Source organism: Lissotriton helveticus, chromosome 3_1, assembly GCF_964261635.1.
Source record: "Lissotriton helveticus chromosome 3_1, aLisHel1.1, whole genome shotgun sequence".
NCBI classification, from domain to species: domain Eukaryota; kingdom Metazoa; phylum Chordata; class Amphibia; order Caudata; family Salamandridae; genus Lissotriton; species Lissotriton helveticus.
In genome coordinates, this window is record NC_136061.1 from 373,294,646 (window position 1) to 373,320,652 (window position 26,007).

General features: G+C 45.5%; 1 protein-coding gene across 3 annotated transcripts in view; it reads right to left on the reverse strand.

Annotated features, from left to right (window-relative positions):
• The window catches only part of LOC144824550 (adenine phosphoribosyltransferase-like), a 393,625-nt gene extending 371,362 nt beyond the window's left edge, over positions 1–22,263 (reverse strand). Inside the window, exon 1 of one of the 3 annotated variants that reach the window (XM_078683604.1) lies at positions 22,218–22,263. In XM_078683604.1, the coding sequence (XP_078539730.1) occupies positions 22,218–22,236 (19 nt within the window). In that variant the 5' untranslated portion in view covers positions 22,237–22,263. Of the gene's footprint in view, positions 1–12,179; positions 12,201–19,068; positions 19,300–22,217 lie in introns of those variants that run through there. The other 2 variants (XM_078683603.1, XM_078683608.1) reach the window with 2 other exon arrangements.
• Between the last annotated feature and the right edge of the window lie 3,744 nt (positions 22,264–26,007).

Below are 26,007 nucleotides of genomic sequence, written 5' to 3' on the forward strand. Positions count from 1 at the left end.
GGGTCACAGGGCGGTGACCAGGTCACCAGACCACTTCCTGTGGACGGACAGGAAAAGGACATTATGCAACAGGACGAGGGCGGACGTGCCCCGACAGACGGAAGACATACAAAATAAAGGAGTACCTGTACACCCGATCTGTGTCCTGTGTGTTTCCTGTGTGTGGCGCGATACAAAACACGACAGGGACCAATAGGTCCCTGTCCTGGGGTGAATACACCCCCAACCTGCTCCTCTCCTGTGAGAGGGGGGGGAGGAGCGTAGCTGTGAGTGGGTAGGGCTCCCCATCCTCAAGATGGCAGTAGCCCGGAGTCGTGCTTCACCTCGCCTCTCTCACCTGAGGGGTGGAGTTGGCAAAGGCTGGCACACCCCCTTTCCTGACGTATTGTAATTGCATTTATATAGCGCTTACTACCCCTGACGAGGCGTCAAAGTGCTTTTTCGGAGAGTAGCACGCTACTCCGGGACCCATAGAGGATTAGTGTTGAATTAGTATTGTGAAACATGCAAGTACATTTTAAGTGGTGGATAGGTTAGTCAGTTTTTTGGATTTGGAATGATAGAGGGGGGAAAAAGGTTTGTATTTATATAGCGCTTGTTACCCCTGATGGAATCAGTCTTCCGCCAGAGTGGGGTCAGAACTGATGGGGGCCAGTTGCTGAGTACAGCAAGTGGCCTGGAGAAGCTCACATGGGCGGCATTCCTTTGAAGCTTCCCCCTCCCCATCCTGAGGGAGGAGACCTAGCACCTCACCCAGGATGTGCATTGTTGCAGGCCCAGGAGAGCGGGGGGGGGCTCTCCACCAAGGGGTCCAGCAACATGTCTGCTGTGTGGCAGCCTAGGCAGCCTCTCAGACAAGACGTGGATTGTAGGTTAGGTTTCAGAGGGAATCTCTACGATGCCCTCTGTAGTGCATTTTACATTAAATCCCACACTAGCATCAGTGTGGGTGTAATGTGCTGAAAAGTTTGGTATCAAACTTGTCAGTCTTCAGTGTAGCCATTATGGTGCTGTGGAGTTCGTAATGACAACCTCCCAGCACCATATACTCCTAATGGTCTCACTGCACTGACAGTGCCCAGGAAGGGCCCTGGTACTGTAGGGGCACAGGGCTCACGCACCTGGGCCCACACCACTGGCATAGGGCACTCAGCTAGAGGGGTGACTGATGTATGACAGGGCAGTGGGTTTGTGGGCATGGCACACAGGGATGTGTGTGTGTCTGTCTGTCTGTCTGTCTGTCTGTCTGTCTGTCTGTCTGTCTGTCTGACAGACTGACAGACTGACAGACTGACAGACTGACAGACTGACAGACTGACAGACTGTCAGTCAGTCAGTCAGTCAGTCAGTCAGTCAGTCAGTCTGTCAGTCTGTCAGTCTGTCAGTCTGTCAGTCTGTCAGTCTGTCAGTCTGTCAGTCTGTCAGTCTGTCAGTCTGTCAGTCTGTCAGTCTGTCAGTCTGTCCCCCTAAGGGTGGAACAATAAGTGCTGCAGCCCTTAGGGGTCTTCTCTGGTCACAATGCCCTGGGTAGCTATGGTACCATTTACCAGGGGCTGACGTGTGGCCAGAGATGCCAATTGAGTTTCTGCTTCAATACAGTTTTAGGGAAGGAACACAGGCCCTGGGCACCTGATTGGCAGGAGCCCAGGGCACACTCAGTGAAAGCACATCAGCAATTCAGCAATAAGTCAGACCCTCCAGGATATCGCGATTTCGCGATTTCGCGATTTGCCACGAAATCGGCACTTTTTAAAAAATGCCGCGATTTTTACAAAAATGCCCGCGAAATCGGCATTTTTGTAGAAATCGCGGCATTTTTCGCTATATCCTGGGGGGTCTGCTTTATCCAAAGACATGCACCGGTTGCCCCACACCTGTAGATGATCTACAGACACTGGGGTCAGAGGGTTAAAGCAGCTCGGCTGCAGCTGGCAGTGTGAAGGTCTAGGCTCTTTGTCATTCAGAGCTGTCCGGGACTGCGCTCGTTCGCACCTCTTCCTGGCCCACAAGAATGACAATGGGAGCCCTCACCTTGCACATCAACAGGAGGGGAGGGGGGGATGGGTTGTTGTCACAGAGGATGGAGCAGGAATCGGACAGAGCAGTTCTCCTTCGAGTGTAATGTGAAAGGGTTTGCAGTGACAAAGGGTTTGCAGTGACAGGAATAGGAACTTCGAGTCTTAGGCCTGTGAGAAGGCTCATTTACTGACCTGGCAAATTGTTTTTAAACACAGTCAGCAAGTCAATTTGGGAAAGAAACGGAGAACAATTTAAATTGAAAACAAAAGACACGCTACCTTAAATCTGTTAATATATTTTTTTTTAACTCGAATCTTGCGTTGCTGAGAGATTATCTGCAGCATGCACACCCGGAACGGTCTATGTGCTTGCACTTCTACTCTAATGTGAATTGTATTAGCAAAATGTCTGACCTTGCTTTAAAGATGTTGCACTAAGTGCTCCATCCATGTACGATTTTTAGCATTGGATCGTAGCAAGCTTCTCCTTAAAGCTGAAGTTTAGTGCAAACACGCTGGGCTCTCTATGAGCATACTATGAAATCATGGTTTTATTCTATAGATTAAAGAATTAGCAGAGTATCAATTTTCCGATATAAAAAAAGGACTACAGGCCATAGAAGGCAAGCAAGCAATGGCACCTTTCAGTACTCCAGGATATGGGGTAAATGGATGAATGAAAGATTGAACAAATGGATAATGAGAGAGGATGGATGGATTGATGAGAGGGGAAGGATGGAGAGAAAATTTAAATAGCTGGATGTATGGGTGGAAGGTTAGCTGGATGATGGATGAGGGGAAGGATGGATGATGGATGAAAGGAAGGATGGATTAGGGGAAGGATGGATGGATGAAGGGAAGGATGGATGAGAGGAAGGATGGATGGATGAGGGGATGGATAGAGGGGAAGGATGGATGGATGGGTGGGTGAAAGGATGGATGGATGATGAGGGGAAGGATGGATGATGAGGGGAAGGATGGATGGATGGATGATGAGGGGATGGATGGATGGATGTTTGATGAGGGGGTGGGTGAAAGGATGGATGATGAGGGGAAGGGTGGATGGATGGATGGATGGATGATGAGGGAATGGATGGATGATGAGGGGGTGGGTGAAAGGATGGATGGATGATGAGGGGAAGGACGGATGGATGATGAGGGGAAGGATGGATGGATGAAGAGTGGGTGGGTAGATGGATGATGAGGACAAAGGATGGATGGATGATGAGAGCAAAGGATGGATGGATGATGAGGGAAAAGGATGGATGGGTGATGAGGGGAAGGATGGATGATGAGGGGAAGGACAGATGGATGGATGGATGGATGGATGGATGGATGGATGGATGGGTGGGTGAAAGGATGGATGGAAGGAAGGATGGCTAAGTGAAAGGGTCGATGGAGAGAGAAAGGGAGGATGGATGGATGACTAAAATAGTGGATGGGTGGAAGGATTAGTAAGTGAAAGGATGGCTGGATTGGTGAAAGGGTAAATGGCTGAATGGATGAGTGAATGGATGGATGGGATGAAGAGTGGATGGATAAGTGTACAGATGGATAGGGTGAAAGGGTGGATGGATAATGGAGACGAGTGAAAGGATGGATGAGGGGATGGATGAAGGGATGGATGAGTGAAATGATAGATGGAAGGATACATGATGGATAGGTTTGCAAACGGTTGAATATGTTTGGAAATGGCTGGGCTTACTTATATACTATTGCGCGACCTCTGATGTGTCTGTAAAACGTACCTATTGTCCTGAAGTTTTGTCCTGAATTTTGAGCTCCTGTCCTGAATTTGTGTCCTGAATTTTGACCCTTTGTCCTGAATTTTTACACTCACAATCCTGAATTTGCACCAATGCCAGTTGGTCACCCTATTCGCTGGCTTGGAGACGGAGCGCCGTGCAGAGATGTTTGTCCCTCAAGATAAACAGACAGAACCACTCAGCCGAGAGAGCTGAGGCGCACACGGGACGGGGTATCTGCAGAGGCGCGCTGGACAAGGGATGAAGTCTGAGGGTTGAGCTCACCTATTGCAGACCATTTCCCCCTGGGAGTGAGCCATGGGAAAAATCCTAGAGGCGAGAAATTTAACACGGGCGTCAAGTGGCCCCATGTCATGGGTGTCAACTTCAACCAGTCCCCGCTTTTAAAGCGGAGACGATTTGCAGGCTGACATTTTGCAACGAAACTACAAGTACCAACATGCAGTTCGCTACTGTGTAACAAGTGACCACTTGGCGGTTTTGACTGCTCTTTCTCTAGTGGTTAGGTCTGTCGAACGGGCATCCGGTGGGATATCAGGTTGTGTTCAAAATACACTGTACTATTTAACGTGCTTACTAATAAAAGGGGCGATAGGTATAGCCATCATTAGTGCAGCAGGTACAGTGGCACCAAGCTCAAAAAAGCAGCGCAAGGGGCTTGTAAATCTGCCCCAAAGTGTCTACATTGTAAAGAAACCAAATATACATATCTTCATGTTGTTAAATAACTAAAAAAACTAAGATATCTGTGTTTGTTGTAGGAAAAATGGCCACACAAAATGCCGCAAAATTGCCGCTAAATTTCCATTTTTGTGCCGCTAAATTTGCTATTCCATGCCGCTATATCCTGGGGGGTCTGATAAGTGGGGGCATACCATGCAAGAAAGATGGTACTTTCTCACAGAGAGGAAAGAAAATGTAAGAAAAACAGAACTTAAAATGACCTTATGATACGGAAGTACCTCAGTACAACACGCAGACAGCTCACCTACTCACTCAAAGCAAAGAACTATACAAGCACCATAAATAAAACCACTTTCTTTTCAAGGCAATCATGTATTGTATCAATCGCCAACTGGAACCACCTATTCTTCACTCCGCAGATAAGTGAAATGCCATCAACCTCTTCAGTGAAAAAATACAGGAAATGTAAGTGCATATAAACACCACCAAGCCAATTTCAGCTGTATACACACACCTTCCCATAGATTCCCAAAATGATCAACCTTCAAAGCCAGATCTTTTGAAGATCTCACCAACACACAACTCCTAAAAAAATGATGTCTTACCCTTGTCCGTCCTCAAAGCTATCTCTGGGGATGCTTTCGCCTCTACTCACTATTCTCAATACCGCTCCCACTCATGGCTTCTTCCCTGAAGCTCTAAAAAAAAGGCCAGAGCCTCCCCTCCTAAGGAAATCTACACTAGATCTTGATACCTCACCAACTACCGGCCCATCACTCATCTACCATTCATTGGTAGGATGATTGAAAAAACTGTGTTGAACTCCACGATCACATCAGTGCTAACCACCCCGTGCATGACTACCAGACTGGCTTCAGATAATGCTGCAGCACGGAGACCAGTACCTTGCACATCATAGACAATCCCCTCCAGGCCACGAATGAAGATGGCCCCTTTCTCCTGACATTGCTGTATCTCTCTGCTGCTTTTGACACAGCTATCCTAAGACACCCTTTTCAGTTGGGAGTGTGATTTACGGTCATTGTCCTTCATGGGTTCTCTTCCAACCTTTCCAGCCAACAGCAGTTTGTTCACATGGAGCAACTCCAGGTCCCAAAAGTTCCCTATCACCTATGGAGTAACTCGTAATTCCATACGGTCTCCGGTCATATTCAACCTCTACATGAAGTCAATGGGCGCTGTACTCCAATAACAGCAACAAGAGTTAGGAATAGGCCAATGAAACACAACTCTGCTTGGAAGCCTTCTCGACTTCAGACATCCATTGGCTAAAACTGCCTGCAGACCATCCAGACTTTGATGCCCAGCACCTACCTGAAGGCCAACCCAATTGGGAGAGAAATTCTGTTATTTGCCAAAAACAGCAAACAAGAGATGGTACAAGCCTGGCTCAATTACCTGAATTTATACAGCTTCGTAACAACTCTCACTGTGTCAATTGGATTCACCTTGAACACCAACTGCATCCTCAAGGGACATATTGTCAAAAAACACCAAGACAGCCTGGTACTAGTTCTCTCTTCTGAAGAAAGTGAAACCATTTACACTAGAAAGCAACTTCAGAACTGCTTTACTCACGTCTAGATGGTGGTAACACCCGGCTACATAGCCTTTCAGACTTTACAGTTGTACCGCTTAAGGGCAACCTATATACTGCAGCACGTCTCGTCCGGGGCCTGAAGAAATGTGATCAAATCACCCCCATCCTGGTGCAACTTCATTGGCATCCCTTGCCAACCTACTCCACCTTCGGAACCTTTGGCATAATTTACAAAGCCATCAAGACCAGCACCCCTGCTCATCTTGCAGACAAGCTGAGCATCTCTGATGGTTCTCTGCACTGCCTTTTCCATCTATGTTCCTAGGATAGGGAACAACACCCCTGTGCCAATCAGGACGACCCCAACGCTGCTTTAGGAAAAAGTTGAAGAGACACCTTTTTAAATAACACATCACAATGAAGTAACTGTACACAACCGTGCTACCTCTCCTATTACTTGTTGATGTATGCTTGCCTTTGACCCTGTACAGTGCTACGCTATATTTTGGCTAGGTTCTTGCTAACGAAATACCACGCAAATTACTTTTTTCATATTGTCTCAGAAAACAACATATTGCCATCATACAGGTTTTACAGGGCATACATGAAACACATATTGCCACCATGAAATGTTCTACATTGCCTTAGTAGAGCAAGTGTTTCTAGGAAATCCCATTCCCAAATTGCCCAGGTAAAAAGCACATTGCATTGAAGTTTACACCTTGCCCCAGTAAAGGGCATACTGCCGTGCCAATTTTCACAATGGTGTAAGAGACAAAATGCCAATTGTCCTAACAGAGCACCTTTCACAATTAAAACAGTGTTCACATTGCTCCATTAAATTACATAGCACCATTCTGAAAGATTACACCTCGCAACAATAAAGCAAAGATTGCACTTTCCACATTACCCATGTAAAATAGACATGATCATGCTAGGTACCACATTTCCCCGTACCCCATTAGAGCAGTAAATCACAATGCCAGTTTTCACATTGCCAAAAGCACAATATTGACAAATTACTGTGCTAAACTACACGAGCCATAAAGCAAAAATATCCATTCCAATCTTCACATTGCCTCTCTAAACCACATATTACTGCCCTAGTTTCCTCATTTTCCCCAGTGCCTCTAATTTAACACAAACTAATGCGACTGATTCCATCCTGGACCAGTAAGCAATAATATACCTACCATGTAGAATTATCAACTGCCCTTACCCCAACAATATGGCGTCCATGCATTATGATCAATAATGACAACATGGCATACAAATCCAGGGTCATATACACGCACACACAGTTACATCAACACACATAGGCACATACCGTACTTAATGCAGGATATCATACAGGCATATGCTAAGCACATAGCTGCACAGTGGCACACACCCACGCAGATGCACAGATGCCCATCAATGGGTATCCTTTGTCCCCACTCTTTGGCGATATCTGCTCTGCCGCGTCTTCATGCTATAGAGAACAGATGATATATGGAATGCTGCACCAATCAAACATTCACCCCCAGTCACAGATCTGAGTTAAATCCATTGTTTTTTTTGCATGCCCTGCCATACCAGTTTGTCCCCAGTCTTTGGCGGTATCTGCCCTGCCAAGTTTTCATGCTATATATAACAGATAATGGACGGAATGCTGAACCAATCAAACATTCACCCTCAGTCACAGATCTGAGTTAAATCCATTGTTTTTTTTGCATGCCCTGCCATACCAGTTTGTCCCCAGTCTTTGGCGGTATCTGCCCTGCCAAGTTTTCATGCTATATATAACAGATAATGGACGGAATGCTGAACCAATCAAACATTCACCCTCAGTCTCAGATCTGGGTTAAATCCATTGGTTTTTTGCACACCATGCCATTCCTGTTTGTCCCCACTATTTGGCGGTATCTGTCTGCTGCATCTCTAATGCTACAGCACAGGAGCAGCTACAAGTAGGGCATACATCATTGTTTAGGCAGTGGAACAACAAGCAATACAGGAAGACTTGGGGTCCAGAGCAGGGCCCAGGATATATGCTACTACTACAGTCTGCTACAAAAGTTGTTGACTCTGACCTTTTGTGAAGATGGGGAGATGCAATTTTGCTTCTAACACACTTCTGGCAGTTTTCAGCTTGGTTTTTTTTTTTTACCAATTTCTTGACAGAACTTTCGTGCACTGAAACGTGATGCATATAGAGCAGCTGATGGGAAAATACCGTTTCAAGAGGAGAGAAGGGCACATAAAAGCAGCATGATAAGTGAAGGGCGACTACGACAACCAATGTAGTACAAAATGGAGCTATAGTCCAACCAGTGTGGCGTAGCCTCAGGAAGCATACTAGCAATGCAGCACAATATTAAAGGGGGGCATTAAGGGAGCACTATGGCGGATGATATACACTCAATATACCACCGTCTGGGGGAACATACCAAGGGGCGGTCTCAATTTCTGTCACTTCTCGCTTGCCCGTGTCCATCGGGGAGGAGTGGGTGAGCCAATCCAATACTGAGTACAGGGGCATCGATTCGGCTTTACCAGGAGCAGCAGCTGATCACTCCTGACTTGCTCTTTGTTACCCTCCCTCCCTCCTGCCCTCAGTGGTCATGAGGCACAGAATGGAGCAGAAAGCCGCCAAGAACCAGGTTTATTTTCAATAGTTTAACTCCAACCCATTTCCTGGTCCGTGAGAAGAGAGGAGGAGTCAAGGTGGGTCAAGGAGTTGTGAATGTTTACTAATTTGTCTTCCCATTACTGTGATCACCGACGCCATTTTATGTGCCTGTGCTAGCCGCAGAACCATCTAGCTCCTAATGCTTAGCAAGGCTAAGCTCGAATTCCCAAGCAGTCTCTTCAAAGTTTATATTTTGTATCATTTTGAAGGCCGAACGTGCTCTGTGTCTCGGTCCCGGCTGCACGTGCAACGTTTTAAGTCACATGATCTCTGTTGGTGCCAGTGTGCGAAAAACCCTATGCATTTGCTCTATGTTCGTGTATATTGAAGGTTTATGCTCACCCAGTCTGGCCTCTTGTCACTTCATTCGGTAACTCACAGACTTGTGATTTTTTTTTTATATAAACTTGTTCAGGCTTTGAGTGGGCGTGAGGCTATATATTTTTCTTAGACTGTAGTGCTTAATTTGAGCCGGTGGTTTCTGGTGCTCGGCAACCACACTTACTTGTCAACGTCACACCTATGACAGTCTACCACATGGTGGCGCTGCTCGTCGAATTTTGAGACTAGCAGAACAACGGTTGTTTATGAATTAAATACTCATTAAAAATGACTAAGACCTGCCTCCCCAGCCATTTCTTTAGCTTTGGGGACCTGGATAATCTGAACTGTCGCACTTGCAGGCGAGAAATAGTTGGTTTGGTACCGTCATTGGCAGCGATGACGGGGCAGAGGGTGCTGCAAGGTGCAGTGGCCTCTTCGATGGGGCGCTGGCACTTACTATTTTACAAGTTAAGCACTGTAAGGGTTAACGTTATGATGCCTTCGGGGGTGAAGGGCGGTGTGATGCCGTGCTACCCTTGGCAGTTTGATAAATAGATATGATACCCGCATAGGGTATGTAGAACGGCGCGGACCAGTCTTCTGGTCTGGGAAGTCAACTCTAAGCGAGAAGGCCTGAGACAGATACGGTTAGGGCTAAAGTCAAACACACAGTGACGGGAATTTATTACTAAGGGGTGTCTGCTTTAAAACGTCTCTCTTGGAGCACAACAGGTGAAAAGTCATTTTCATAGATAATCTAATCCTTTACAATAAACCTCAGAGAATCCATCTGTCAGAGGCACCATCCTGGCGAGCGCCTGACATGTGCCAAATATGCCATACCACCGGAGTTGTTGTGACCGACACTGCCCCATTGCAGTCTGAGTGACATGAAAATATCCCCAGGCCAGTCGCTCTTCGGCATTATGCCCGGCCTCCGCGACCCTCTGCCCTACGGTGCTTTTGCCATGCCTTCCTCTGCATGGGCCCGGGAAACAAAACTGCTGCTATTAACAGATCTGGGTTCCAGAGAAGCGTGCTACTCGCCGAAAAAAAAGTGCTTCGACGCCTTGTCAAGGGCAGTAAGCGCTATGATTACAATATGTATTATTTCCAACATAGGGTTGACTTGCTCCTGAATTTACGGGAGTCCTGTTATCTGCTGGAAAAAAAGAGTAAAGGGTATCAAAAGGGGGAGTGAAGAGGTGGTGCCGCACGGCACCGAGGTGGGCAAATCCTCCTCTTCTGAAAGTATAATCAACAAAGACCACCTCATATGAAGTTAGTATATATTCCGATGTTGGTGGAATACACTCAGTGTGTTAAAATACTCCTCACACACCAAAAGGGCCCTTGGTGTCATGCTTCATCATCGGGGTCTTCCCGCCCCGCTGCGGGACGGGGCAGTGCTGCGACAAGCGACTACGCTGGAGCACCTTTTATTTGTGTGGGTACTATGTGAGTGAATTGGAGTGAGTGTCAGTGGGGTCAGGAGTGATGATAAAGGTGAGGTTAAAAAATACCTGGCCAAGTGGTAGAAAAAACTATTTAATAGGCACTGGCTGGTATTGTTAAAAGGGGTGATGCGGAGAGGTAAAGCAAGTTACTGGGCTTACTCTCCTGTGTGGGTCAACATGTTTCGGGGCGCCATGCCCCTTCGTCAGGACCGGGTGTAGATCCCCCTGTCACTCACTAATGTTATCCCACAATTAATGGGTGGAAATAAATTTAGTTATTATCAATGTGTATAAATAGGTTACATAAATATACGTGTTTAAGCTCTATCAGAAATTCTGAAGTAATAAGCCTGAAAGAACAAAAGCACATGGTTAGAAATGCGCGGATCCCAATGCGCTGGACTAATTGTTACCTGTAAGGAAAAAACACACGTGTAGGCTATGGTACATGGCAACCCAGAGAAATCTGGAGATGGCCATCTTACCCGACATAGTAGTGTTGGTAACAGACATTAAAAACACACACCTTGAACACACAAAACACAGTAAAACACCATGCCTTAGCTATTAACAGATCTGGGTTCCAGAGAAGCGTGCTACTCGCCGGAAAAAAAGTGCTTCGACGCCTTGTCAAGGGCAGTAAGCGCAATATGATTAAAAAATGTATTATTTCCAACATAGGGGTGACTTGCTCCTGAATTTACGGGAGTCCTGTTATCTGCTGGGAAAAAAAATACATATTTCCCAATTACCAACCGCTTCTTCGGTGCTGGGACAGATGTCGAAAAGACTCTTAATTCACTGTGAGAATGCAGTACATAGTATCTGGCTTCACCCTGCTTTATTAGCGCTGTTGCTCCAGTGTTCGAATAAATTCAGGATTGTTTTGTGCCTCTGTCGCTTCCCTGGAACAATGTTTCTGAATTCACGTAAGCTGTTCCACAAATGAACAAAATAGCTTAAACTCTTGCTCCCTCTCCCCCAAGAGGGTCGCTGACGTTACCTATTAGTCAAGCCCCGCTTCCCTTTTGCAAGACAATCGCGAGATGTCGTGCCGTTGCTTCTTAGCTGCCTCGCAGCGCTTTGTATTCTAAAATTTGCATTTGTAGTCATATTACAAATGCAAGACTTTATGCATTGCACTGGTGTTCGCAGTGATCGTTTGTCCGCCTAGCAACGATGCAGCTAGCTCTAATGTACGCAAGGTTAAGTTGTAACGGCAGTCGCGATTAAATGGAAGTGACCCCCTCTCACATGTGCGTCCTGGTGACACCGCACCTACTGCACTTATCCGCCTGAAAGGGATCAAGAAACTGAACGAGAACTGTCTGAAAGAGGAGCCCCATGCCTTTACTTACCGCTTGAACCCGTCTCAAGAGGGTCTTCGACTTCGGCCCGTTCTGGTTATTCGGCCAAGATCACAGAGGAGTCGGAGAACAAGTTTATACCGTTCCAGTCTCAAGTAGGAGTCCCGGAGTGCTAGAGCATAATAAAAACCTGCAATGGCAGATGGTGACCCTCTTGACCTCTGGCAGCCGGCACAGGCAGTTTAGCAAGTTTAAGATTCTCTTTTGCTTAAAAATGCACTACACAGTTTACTCGTTTAATTGATTGTTTTTAGTATCTGATCTATATAATTTACTACAAAGTCCATTTTGAAGTCATAATTCTTTCGCACTCTGGTGTAAAACTGATTACCACGTGACTCAACGGCGTCAGTGTTTTCATGTCTTCGGTTCCCACTCAGCAGCCCTTAGTGCATTTTTTTGTTGTTGCAGTTTTTATAGAGCACGAACTTGACCCGAAGTTATTGGAGCGCTTTTCAGCACCAGTTACATCACACAAGGACACCTTCATTTTTGTTAGACACTGGGAGTTTATGTGATTTGCCCAGAATCCCAGGATGTTGAGCCGTCGCGTAGGCTCGATTCTTGTTCCTCAGCTCTGGCCGTTAGGCCACACCCACCCACTTCTGGCCGTTGTAGACTAGGTTCATTTCAGCTGAAACAAATCGGCATCTTAAAACAATGCAAGAGTGAGGAACATGAAGTCATCCGAGACCTTGAATACAAGGTGCCCCGTTTTGGCCGCCCAGCCTTAGATTGTCTCAAGCGCATATTTAGGTTTACCGTTGCTTTCAATTGACTGTGTGTAATATGTATTGAAGGTAAGATGTCTGTCACTTTTAGGAACGTTAATACTATGTGATTCTAGAGTGTGGTGTTAGAATGTTCTGTTAGTGGGGGCGTGGCTTACGCGCCGACGTGTGATGGCGCTTCTCCCGTGAGCTCCGGATATACGCGGGAATCTTCACTGTTCTTCTGCTGTTTTCCCCGTACACGAAGTCTGGCAAACGGCTTCAATACACGGCGGAACATGGTCCCCGTGTCTTACGAGCATCAGCGGCGCTCGTAATTGCCGCTTTCCTATCTTTTGGCTGCCGTCTCTTCTCCACTTGTCACGGGACGCGGGCGGCCGCCATTTTGAGCCGCCGCGCTCGCGTCCCGGTTTCTGACATTTTCGCCGCCCCAATGGCCCGTCTGCTGCAATGACTGCTCATCCTGGGAAAAGGTATGTGCCAAGGTATGCACCCACTGCTATCATCACGTTTTTCTGACTTTTACCGCCAAAGCTCTCCTCAACACCTCTACTCCTATTCATAATACATCTTGGCGGCCATTTTGTGGTGCTCCTTGCGCATTACCTCATACCTTCCTTTCCTATGATGTTAACCCTTCATGGTACATTGAATACTTACCTTGGGTCCCATATTTCATGAACGCTTTGCTGTCTCCTTGATACTGTATTCCTGGATGGTTTCTTTGGCTTCGCATGAACCTGCTTTTTGCTGCATCTTGACGCATATTGTATAGTTTTGCAGTATTGCTTCTCCACTGCCACATGGTACCTTATACGTGACCTCTTCTTTCCAGTACTTCGTTTACCTCGGCGCATAGGGTCTCAACAAATCGATTGTTGCGGTGTGACTTTCCTTCCTGTGGGCCTCCCAGTTTGCCCCTCTGTTGGCGTCATGTCGCAGAACGCAGTCCACGCGAGATCGTCTGTCACCGGTACCACACCGAAACGCCATAAAAATGACCCTCCATCTCCAATCCGCTCCTCTCAGAATCCCGTGCTGGATTCCATTTTAGAAGAGGTTCGTGGCCTCCAACCTTTCATGGTGGCAACTAATGAGAAGCTCAAGCAGATAGAAGACAGATGGGTCGTCATGGAAAATACAGTCCTGCAACTAGAACAACGCATTAGTGACGTCCAGGATCTCTCTACAAAAATTCCTATTCTTGAAAAGGAGATACAGCAGTTGAAACTTCACACAGAGGACCTTGAAAATCGTAACAGGCGGAATAACCTCCATATTTATGGTGTTCCGGAGTCCCTTGGGGAGGGTGATATGGTGTCCTTCATCCGCAAATTCCTCTATGAACTTTTGGAACTCCAACCTGAATCTACTCCCCTAAATATACAGCGTGCTCATCGTTTGGGACGTCCAACATCTAACCCGGCCAAACCCAGAGGCATTATCCTACTTTTTCTGGAATTCACTGAATTGATGACTGTTCTTAAAGCTGCAAGAGCGAAACGTCGCCTTATTTGGTCGGGCCACAACATCTTCATAGCCCAGGATTTATCGAATGCCACGAATGCACGCCGCAAGGAGTTCCTTAATCTGCGTCCACGTATGAGGGAATTAAGCATTCAATATGGAATTCTTCATCCTTGTTTCTGCAGAATAACGCACAATGGTCGTTCCCGTACCTTTGAGGATCCGCAGAAGCTTCGAGAGTATCTACACACCGTCTCTACTTCCACGATGGACACTAATGACTGAAAATAACTCTTTTCTACATTCTGCCCTCACTTTTCATCTGTCATGACGACTGTTGTGGCCTTGTCCAGATCTCTTTCGTGTCATTTTTTACTATGACTTTTCTTCTTCTTGATTATACCCTATCTATATTCCCGCGTTGTCCTCGCTCTGTGGGGTGGGCGCCCGCGTTGGCGTCTCCATGCTCCTACTATCTAAACATTCTCTTTTTTCTCAGATCTGGCGTCTTTGCCTTGATCTGTTTCTTATCTTTTTCCTTCTTTTTCTTTCCTTTCTTTTTCTTCCTCTTTTCACAGGCCATTCATGTTTATCCCTCGCTCATTTATGTTCCGTTCTCTTCTTTGTGTCACTTATTTCCTTTCTTATTGATAAACCCAGTATTCCTCATTGTTCCTCCTCGCTCTTCCCAATGACCGTGATGCTTCCTTGTCTATTGTTTCTCTATATTTGCCCGATTTGTATTACCTTTGTATATATTTCATGTTTGACTCTCATCTCTACCATGTTTGTCTCCAATGTCTCTCCTTATAGCTCCTTACCTGCAGTGTATTGGACCCAGTTGTTATCCTCCTCCCTTGCCTTCCATCATGTGTAACTTTGTAACGTGGAATGTTCGTGGTCTCGGCAACCCTGTTAAACGTCAAAAGGTATTGTCCCATTTATCCAAGTTAAATGCTCAGGTTGCTTTTCTCCAAGAAACGCATTGTACAGATGTCGAATCGTTGAAACTTAAGAGGGCATGGGTGGGTCAAGTTGTATTTTCTCCTGCTATTGATAAAAAAGGTGGTGTTGCTATATTATTTCGTAAAGGTTTGGATGTCCAAATTCTATCTTCTCAATCGGATGTTGAAGGTCGTTGGGTTATGTCAAAAGTGACTATACAAAACAAAACTATGGTGCTCCTTAATATTTATGGTCCTGTCCGACCAGACCCTAAATTTTGGACTGATGTCAAAATCCTCATTTCCTCCATTGACTGCCCTAACATTGTCTTAGCGGGCGACCTTAACCAATGGTTAGACCCCTTTTCAGATAGATTATCCTCCTCCAAATTCCAACCTGATAAGACACACAAATCCTTCCAATCAGCCACTGCTTCACGTCCCCTCTTCGATGTGTGGAAAACATGTAATCCAAACTTACTCGACTATACATTCTACTCCAATGTTCACCACACCAGGTCCAGAATTGATTATATTCTAGTCAGCAAATCCCTTCTCCCTGCGATTCAGACATCTGAAATTGGTTCTATTTTTCTTTCGGATCATGCACCTGTTTATGCCACTTTTGACCTGGCCCAAACCTCCTCCTCTTTCAATCGTTGGAAATTTAACACTTTCCTTCTCTCCGATTCTGTATTTATGTCTAAAGTTAAAGATTTCATCTCTGAATACTTCTCCCTCAATTTACCCCAAGACACGTCAGTTTCAAATAATTGGGATGCTTTTAAAGCGGCTTTACGAGGTTTCACAATCTCTTATGTATCCAGGAAAAAGAAACTCAACCGTGACAAATACACCACCCAACTTTCCAACATTAAAACCCTAGAACACTCTTACTTCTCGTCCAAGAATCCTGACGCTCTCCTCCAACTTATCAAAGCTAAATCTGAACTCAATCAAATTGCCACAGTTGAAGCTTGCAACACCCTCTTGAAGGTTAAATCTAAATTTCATGGGGGTCAGAATAAAGTGGGGAAAATGCTAGCAAACTATCTCAAAATTAAATCTGAACGAAAATCAATTGGCTCTATTCTCAATGAAGTAACCAATACAACGGTTTCCTCTGATGAGGATATTGCGCAAGTCTTTCATAACTACTATAAACTCCTGTATACTGATGATACGCACCCTGATGATGATGACCTCTCCCGTTTCTTCAATGACCTTCCTCCTCCCCCATCTCTCCCTACCGAATTCCATCACCTAGAGTCTGAAATTACCCCTCAGGAAATTCTCAAGGCAATTACCTCCCTCAAGAAAGCGAAAGCCCCTGGTCCAGATGGTCTACCAATTGAATTTTACGCCAACATGCATTCTATTTTTGTCCCCCATCTTTTACAACTTTTTAACTCCTTTATTGCAAATGCTAAAGCATCTGGCTCATTTTTGGACGCCCTAATAATCATAATCCCCAAACCTGACAAAGACCACTCCCTGTGTAAAAACTACCGTCCCATCTCCCTTATTAATTATGATTGTAAAATTTTTGCCAAAATTTTAGCGGCCCGCCTCGACTCCCTTATTCCTCTACTAATCTCAACCGATCAAGTTGGCTTTGTGAAAGGTAGACTTGCAGCTGACAATGCCCGTGTTTTTGCCAATATTATTTCCCACAGTAAACGATTCAAAGCCCCTCTAGCTGCCCTATCTCTAGACGCTGAGAAAGCGTTTGACCGAATTAATTGGAAATTCATGTTTAAAGCATTACAATGGTTTGGGTTTGGTCCCCACTTCATTTCCTTAGTTAAACTACTATATTCTGCTCCCCGTGCTAGTGTTTTTGTTAATAATCAATTCTCAAAATTTTTCCCCTTATCCAGAGGGACAAGACAAGGATGTCCTCTTTCCCCTTTACTTTTTATTCTTTGTCTTGAACCCTTTCTCATGAAAATCCGCTCTAACCCCCTAATTCAGGGGTTCAAACAGTCCTCGATTGAGACAAAAATTTCGGCTTATGCCGATGATGTCCTGGTCTACATGGCTAATCCTGTTTCTTCCCTTCCTCCATTTTTAGAAGAAGTCCGCTTATACTCCTCTGTTTCTGGTTATAAGCTTAATCTCTCTAAAACGGAGGTCCTACCCCTCAACTCATCCTGTTACCAATACATGTTTGCATCGACTGAGTTTGCATGGTGTCCATCCAAGATCAAATACCTGGGTATTTGGTTCTCCTCTACCTTGCGTGACACACTCAAACTGACCTTTACCTCCCTTACTCAAAAAATTCACTCGCTCCTTCAATTATGGTCTCCTCTGTTCCTTTCCTGGTGGGGTCGTTTAGACACCATCAAAATGATGATTTCCCCACATATTTTATACACTGTATCCATGCTCCCTGTGAAAATCCCTAAGTTGTTTTTCAATCGGCTGAACTCCATCTGCTCCAAATTTCTGTGGAATAATAAAAGACCTCGTATTGCCTTACATAAACTTACACGCCCAAAATCTGAAGGTGGGGTCCGCTTTCCTGATTTCCAATCGTACCATTCTGCCTTTTTAATAAAACAAGCCTTCTCATTGGCGTTCGATTTCAATGATACCCCTCTACCCAGATGGATTGCTGTCGAAAGGTCCTTGTTAAAGGATTTTTCTTTCCAACAATCCCTTTTCATGTCAAATTGTTCATTCTTGACTATACACCCTGTACTGAAATACTCACATACTCTAATGCACAATATATTCTCGAAAGACTCGTCCCCCCTACAAACTTTTCTATCCTCTAGCGTATGGTATAACAAATATCTTAAGTACAAGGGTAAATCTTTCTATTTCAAGTATTGGAAAGAAAAGGATATTATATTTGTGTACCAATTTTTTTCTGAATCATCCATTATTCCATTTGATGTAATGCAAACTATGTTTGATTTACCTGCACATTTTCGCAAAGAATTTGACATTATTACTTCTGCCATTTTCTCTCACCTATCTACCCTTCCTACTTTTGATCTCCTTCCTTCCCTTACTCCTTCCACTCCTTTATATCCTATGTTTACTCAACAAATACCCAAAGCTGCTCTAATTTATAAACTGTTATTAGAGAATGTTGGCCTTAGGCCTAAAACTGTTACTGAAATTGTTTGGGAAACTGATTTATCTTTCTCGTTACCTGTAGATGTTTGGGATCGCTTATGGTCTAAACTGTTTAAGACTTCGATTTCAGCTCGTATTACTCAGTCACTTTTTTTTCTTTACCATAGAGCTCTTATTACCCCCGTAAGCATAACAAAATTCTCCCCTTCCTCCTCACCCCTTTGTTGGTCCTGTTCCTCTCACTCAGGCACTCTCAAACACCTCTTATTTGATTGCCCATCAGTTCTTACTTTTTGGAACGCAGTTTGGAAATATTGCATGCGTATTTTTCATTTCTCTGAACCATTTTCATCGTTGCATATTTTTTTAGGTTCCCTATCAGATGCTTTGGACTTACATTCGTATAACGCTAAATTGTTTGATCTTCTCATTGCAACTGCTTTCAAAGTAATTTTGTCTTGCTGGAAGGATAACTCTAAATTGTCTGTGCATACATGGTGGAACTTTGTATGTGATGAGCACAGAATTGCAATTGCTTCTTCTTCTTCTGTCGCCTTAAAAATCAAATCTGATCTTACTTGGCTTCCTTTCTCTACCTTCTTATCCTCTTATCCCCCTCCCTAACCTTTCCCTCCTTTTTCTCTCTCTGCCTCTTTTTCTCTTTTCTTTTCTTTTCTTTCTTTCTCTCTACTATTTTCTTCCATTTCATATTTTATCTGAACCTTTTTTCATCTCCACTTTTCTTTCATGATTATCTCATATTGGTTCTGTTCTATGTCATGCTGTTATATTTTGCTGTACTATTTTTCTTAAACAAAATAAAAACCTTATTAAACTGAAAAAAAAAAAGAATGTTCTGTTAGTGATAGCTGTGTAGTTATTCAAGAAAAAGACTTCATGTGGCAGACAGGCATTACTAATTAATCAATCGATCGATAAGGACTGTGGTAATCTAACTAATACAGTAAACAAACCACCAATCGCTCACCTCTGTTGTTGGTCGGAGGGGACACCTCGTCCTCTGAGGGAACACTTCCTACAACGTCGGGGGTGGCCATGCTGCACTATGAGAACCATGCACTCCTCCAGAGAGCCAGCTGGAAAGGCCACGTCACCCGCAGGGAGCCCCTTGATGTTTCTCACACTGCCCGGGAAGAAGAGTATTTTTTCAGTGGCCATTTGGCCAATCAGGCTAGCCCGCGATAGCTTCCCTCGTCCCCCCGGGGCGATATCTAGTCCTGGATAAAGTTGGGTATTTTGGACGGCTCACTTGCCTGGTCGACCTTGGTTTCTGGCTAGTTTAGAGTCCACCTGATATCTACACTTCAAGTGGCCTCTGCTCACTCTAGAAGTTCTTTTAGGTCCATGCTTTCCTTCGTAACTGTTTACCTGTTCTCTCTCGTCCTTTCTCAAAAGTCTGATGATAAAAACGAAGTCGCAGTTCCAAAACAAGCATTTGCAATGCAATAGGACTCGATTTTGTGAGAGTTAGAGCTACTGTGGCAATGAACCCTGGGCGAGTGTGCACATGAAATAAAGTCACCGTGGTTTAATTATGACGACTGACACAAAGTCTGGTGTCAGTGTCATGTGCAGTGAGTGGTACATTATGAAAGTCATACATGTTTTTCTTTGCTTTGCATTTCAATAACAGAGGATAAAATACAGCAATGTACAATATACATTCTATTTCGTTTGCACATTCAGAGTGCGGACGAGCTCTGAAGCACGAAAGGGTGCGGTACACACTAGACTGTCTGCCAATCCGAAGATTGATGAGGGGGCAGGGGAAACGGGCGCCAGAAGAAGGGAGAGCGATTGAGGTGGGAGGAATAAAAAAAAAAAACAGCACCTGTCAGGACATAAATGAACGAGAAAGGTGGGGAAGAAATCCCCCGTTATCTCTGCTTGGCCCCTAGTACAGTGATTACTGCCGCTACAGAGTCTGAGGTCAGGTCTTGCACAGTGCAGCAGAAACAGTAAGTAAACCGGAAAAGCACGGCTTTAGCCTATCCCTTGGACATCAAAGTGATTTAGAGCGGGAAAAAGGTCAACATAGTGATGTAAATGTAGGAGGGGTCAAACGGTACATGACGCCACTCACTAGCAAACGGTACATGACGCCACTCACTAGCAAACGATACATGACGTCACTCTCCAACGCCTGGTGTTTAGGTGGACCAGCGCCCATGATTACAAATAAATAATTAGACATGAGGAGCATCCAGGCTCGCAATTTCCCTATCCTGTTCAGCCTGCAGATACACTGCAGCAGTAGAACTACACTTCCCGCGATGCCTTGGGAAGAGTTTTAACCAAAGATAACCTTGTTGCAAGCACCAATTGTCAGCCAACAAGGCCCATATCAACCCTGTTGGTGGTAGCAACAGATATTTTATTATTTTATTGACGCATTCTCTCTGTAGCCCTCACTGCTAATGAGACTACGGCCTCCGTAAGGGTATTAGCCTTTAAAACAAGCAGCAACCAGGTGGGAGGGAAAGGGGAGTAAGTAGTGAGGGGGGGGGGGGTGATGTACAAGCAGCAACATGAGAGGGCGGTGAGGGCCACCAGACACAAACAGAAAATGCAGCAATGGGCGGGAGGTGGTCCGAGAGCCGATGCATATAGAGCAGCTGATGGGAAGATATCGTTTCAAGAGGAGAGAAGGGCACATAAAAGCAGCATGATAAGTGAAGGACGACTACGACAACCAATATAGTACAAAATGGAGCTATAGTCCAACCAGTGTGGCATAGCCTCAGGAAGCATACTAGCAATGCAGCACAATGGCGGATGATATACACTCAATATATATACCACCGTCTGGGGGAACATACCAAGGGGCGGTCTCAATTTCTGTCACTTCTCGCTTGCCCATGTCCATCGGGGAGGAGTGGGTGAGCCAATCCAATACTGAGTACAGGGGCATCGATTCGGCTTTACCAGGAGCAGCAGCTGATCACTCCTGACTTGCTCTTTGTTATCCTCCCTCCTACCCCTGGCCTCAGTGGTCGAGGCACAGAGCAAATGCATAGGGTTTTTCGCACACTGGCACCAACAGAGATCATGTGGCTGAAAACGTTGCAAGTGCAGGCGAGACCCGGGACCCAGAGCACCTCCGGCCTTCAAAATGATACAAAATATAAACTTTGCAGCACTCAAGAGACTGCTTGGGAATTAGAGTTAGGAGCACAAATGGTTCTGCTGCTAGCATACGTAAACTGGCGTCGGTGATCACAGTAACGGGAGGACAAATCAGTAAACATTCACAACCCTTTGACCCACCTTGACTCCTCCTCGCTTCTCACGGACCAGGAAATGGGTTGAAGTTAAACTATTGAAAATAAACCTGGTTCTTAGCGGCTTTCTGCTCCAGTCTGACTCACAGACTCATGATTTTTTTACATAAACTTGTTCAGGCTTCGAGTGGGCGTGAGGCTATATATTTTTCTTCGACTGTGGTGCTTAATTTGAGCCGGTGGTTTCTGGTGCTCGGCACCACACTTACTTGTCAACGTCACACCTATGACAGTCTACCACAGGCGCTGCACATCTAATTCAGAGAAGAGCAGAACAACGGTTGTTTATGAATGAAATACTCATTAAAAATTACGAACACCTGCCTACCCAGCCTTTTTTTTTTTTAGCTTTGGGGACCTGAATAGCCTGAACTGTCGCACTTGCAGGCGAGAAATAGTTGGGTTTGTACCGTCATTGGCAGCGATGACGGGGCAGTGGGTGGTGCAAGGTACATTGGCCTCCTCGATGGGGGCCCTGCCACTTACTATTTTACAAGTTAAGCACTGTCCAGCGACAGGGTTAACGTTGTGATGCCTTCGGGGGTGAAGGCCGAAGGGCTGTGTGATGCCGTGCTACCCTTGGCAGTTTGATAAATAGATATGATACCCGCATAGGGTATGAAGAACGGCGCGGACCAGTCTTCTGGTCTGAGAAGTCAACTCTAAGCGAGAAGGCCTGAGACAGATACGGTTAGGGCTAAAGTCAAACACACAGTGACGACACGTGGGCCCGGGTTCCACCGCACCTGCCGCACATATAACTACATCCTCCTGAAAGGGATTCAAGAAACTCAACGAGAACTGTATTTAAGATGCGCTTCCGCCCTTTATTTACCGCTTGATTCTGACCCCATCTCCAGAGGGTCATCGACTTCGGCCCGTTCTGGTTATTCGGCCAAGATCACAGAGGAGTCGGAGAATCAGTTTTATACCGTTCCAGTCTCAAGTAGGAGTCCCGGAGTGCTAGAGCATAATACAAACCTGCAATGGCAGAAGGTGACCTCTGGCAGCCGGCACAGGCAGTTTAGCACGCTTAACATTCTCTTTTGCTTAAAAATACACTATTTTCAGTTTACTTGTTAAATTGATTGTTTTCAGTATCTGATCTATATAATGTACTACAAAGTCCATTTTGAAGTCATAATCCTTTCGAACTCTGGTGTAAGAACGGTGATTACCACGTGACTCAACGGCGTCAGTGTTTTCGGTTCCCACTCAGCAGCCCTCAGTGCATTTTTTGGTTGTTGCAGTTTTTGTAGAGCACGAACTTGACCCGAAGGTATTGGAGCGCTTTTCAGCACCAGTTACATTACACAAGGACACATTGTTAGGCACTGGGAGTTTTAGTGATTTGCATTTGCCTAGAATCACAGGATGTTGAGCCGTCACGTAGGCTCGATCCTTGTTCCCCAGCTCTGGCCGTTAGGCCACTCCCCCAATTCTGGGCGTTGTAGACTAGGTTCATTTCAGCTGAAACAAATAGAGTGAGGAACATTAAGTTATCCAGTGACCTTAATTACAACGAGCCCCGTTTTGGCTGCCCAGCCTTAGATTGTCTCAAGCGCATATTTAGGTTTACCGTTGCTTTCGATTGACTGTGGCAGACAGGCATTACTAATCAATAAATCGATCGATAAGGACTGTGGTAATCTAACTAATACATTAAACAAACCACCAATCGCTCACCTCTGTTGTTGGTCGGAGGGGACACCTCGTCCTCTGAGGGAACACTTCCTACAACGTCGGGGGTGGCCATGCTGCACTATGAGAACCATGTACTCCTCCAGAGAGCCAGCCAGCCAGCTGGAAAGGCCACGTCACCCGCAGGGAGCCCCTTGATGTTTCTCACACTGCCCGGGAGGAAGAGTATTTTTTTCAGTGGCCATTTGGCCAATCAGGCTAGCCCGCGATCGCTTCCCTCGTCCCCCCGGGGCGATATCTAGTCCTGGATAAAGTTGGGTATTTTGGACGGCTCACTTGCCTGGTCGACCTTGGTTTCTGGCTAGTTTAGAGTCCACCTGATATCTACACTTCAAGTGGCCTCTGCTCACTCTAGAAGTTCTTTTAGGTCCATGCTTTCCTTCGTAACTGTTTACCTATTTTCTCTCTTCCTCGTCCTTTCTCAAAAGTCTGATGATAAAAACGAAGTCCCAGTTCCAAAACAAGCCTTTGCAATGCAATAGGACTCGAATTTGTGAGAGTTAGAGCTACTGTGTCAATGTCTTTTACCCATTTGTTTTGGTTAGCACTGGAGTGGATGTATGTGGTGTGTTGTGGAATTATGTAAATGTAGCCGTACTTGTAAAGTGCACTGATACTCCTGAGTGTCCTGGCACTGTACTCATACCGCTAGGGAACCCTTCCTGGTTTTCCCTGTGAAATGTCCACTCCTGGGCATCCCCAGGGTGCAACCAGGCATCCCTAGCGCTGTAGGGGGCCATTGTGGAGACTAAGCAAGCTATTGCCCAGAGTTGCATCGTGGGACCCACGCTTAGAGTAGGCACCGAGGCGAGAAATCAGGTCCTAGGAATTATGAGCCTAAGATCTGCCAAGACCAGCCAAGGCAGGAATTGAACCCTGGCCCCGGGCCAGACCTCTGCATCAGGGTCTGCCGCTCTAACCATTGAGCCACACTTCTCCACAAATGTGGGTTGGACTGGAATTGTTAGTTGTGGAATTGTGTGTTGTGTAGTGGATTTGTATAGTGGAATTATGTGACATGGGTTGCAGTGGAATTATGTGGATAGTAATTATGTGGTTTTGAGTGTACTGGAATTATGTGGAGTGGAATTGTGTGTCATGGAGTGTAATTATGTACAATCATATTTTGTGTTGTGGAGTGGTATGCATTGGGATTTCATTATGTGGTGTGCTGTTAAATTTTTGGGCATGATGTGGAATACTGTGGTGTGGATTGGATGTATGTGGTGTGTTGTATAATTGTAGTGGTACATTGAATTATGTGGCTAGAGTACACATGGATCGCTAGACTTTGTGAGCGAACACCCACTCGTGTAGTGTGTTCCACATACAGCACTGCATTAGATCTAGAAGTGCACCAGGAATGTGCACAAGGCTGTCCAATCATGCAGACCAAACTGCTTGAAGGGAACATAAAAAGCGCTTTACAGAACAGTGCTGTGCAAAACATTCTTACTCTCTCTTCCAGCGCACGCTTCTTGTGCTTTGAACCTGGGGCGAGTGTGCACATGAAATAAAGTCACTGTGGTTTAATTATGACGACTGACACAAAGTCTGGTGTCATCGTGTCCTGTGCAATGAGTGGTACATTATGAAAGGCATACATGTTTTTTTTGCTTTGCATTTTATTAAAAGAGGATAAAATACAGAAATGTACAATATACATTTTATTTCATTTGCACATTCAGAGTGTGGACGAGCTCTGAAGCACGAAAGGGTGCGGTACACACTAGACTGTCTGCCAATCCGAAGATTGATGAGGGGGCAGGGGAAACGGGCGCCAGAAGAAGGGAGAGCGATTGAGGTGGGGGGAATTAAAAAAAACAAAAAAACAGCGCCTGTCAGGACATAAATAATCAGATGAACGAGAAAGGTGGGGAAGTGATCCCGTGTTATCTCTGCTTGGCCCCTAGTCACTCCTAGTACAGTGATTACTGCCGCTACATTCTGAGGTCAGGACTTGCACAGTGCAGCAGGAACAGTAAGTAAATAGGCAAAGCACGGCCTTAGCCTATCCCTTGGACATTATAGGGATTTAGGGTGGGAAAAAGGTCAACATAGTGATGTAAATGTAGGAGGGGTCAAACGGTACATGACGCCAGTCACTAGAAAACAGTACATGACGTCACTCACTACAACCCCTGGTGTTTAGGTGGACCAGCGCCCATTATTACAAATTAATAATTAGACAGGAGGAGCATCCAGTGGTCGAAGTGGGGAATAAAAAGTAGGGGAACTGTGGGTGGAGAATCAGGGGGCGGGAATAACCGAAGATTGGATCAGTGGGCGGAGTCAGGGGTGTGGCTAGAAATCGCAAAACATACCAATTGTTAGTACGTTTAGCCTTTTTTACTGACCAGTTACAGCTTATAACGTTATTTAATTCAAACAATGGATAAACATGTTTATTTGAGGTTTAATTCAGGAAAAAGCAAATACTCATAGGGAATACAGGTTTATGTAAAGCGTGCGAAATATAAGCAGGAACAATGGCATGGGCGCAAATTCAGGATGGTGAGTGTAAAAATTCAGGACAAGGGCTCAAAATTCAGCACACAAATTCGGGACAACAGGTATGCTTTGCAGACACATCAGTGAATGTCATGCAATAGTATCTAAATAAATAGGCAAGGAACATAAGTACAAGTCACTTCTACCCCGTCACCGCTCCTTCCCTGTTATTTCCCCTGCCCGGTCTCCGCTCCTGCCCAGTCACCGCTCCTGTCCAGTCAGCACTCCTGCCCCATCACTACTCCTGCCCCATCACTTCTCCTGCCCCTATCCGTTCACTGCCCCTATCCGTTCACTGCCCCTATCCGTTCACTGCACCTATCCATTCACTGCACCTATCCATTCACTGCCCCTATCCATTCACTGCCCCTATCCATTCACTGCCCCTATCCATTCACTGCCCCTATCCGTTC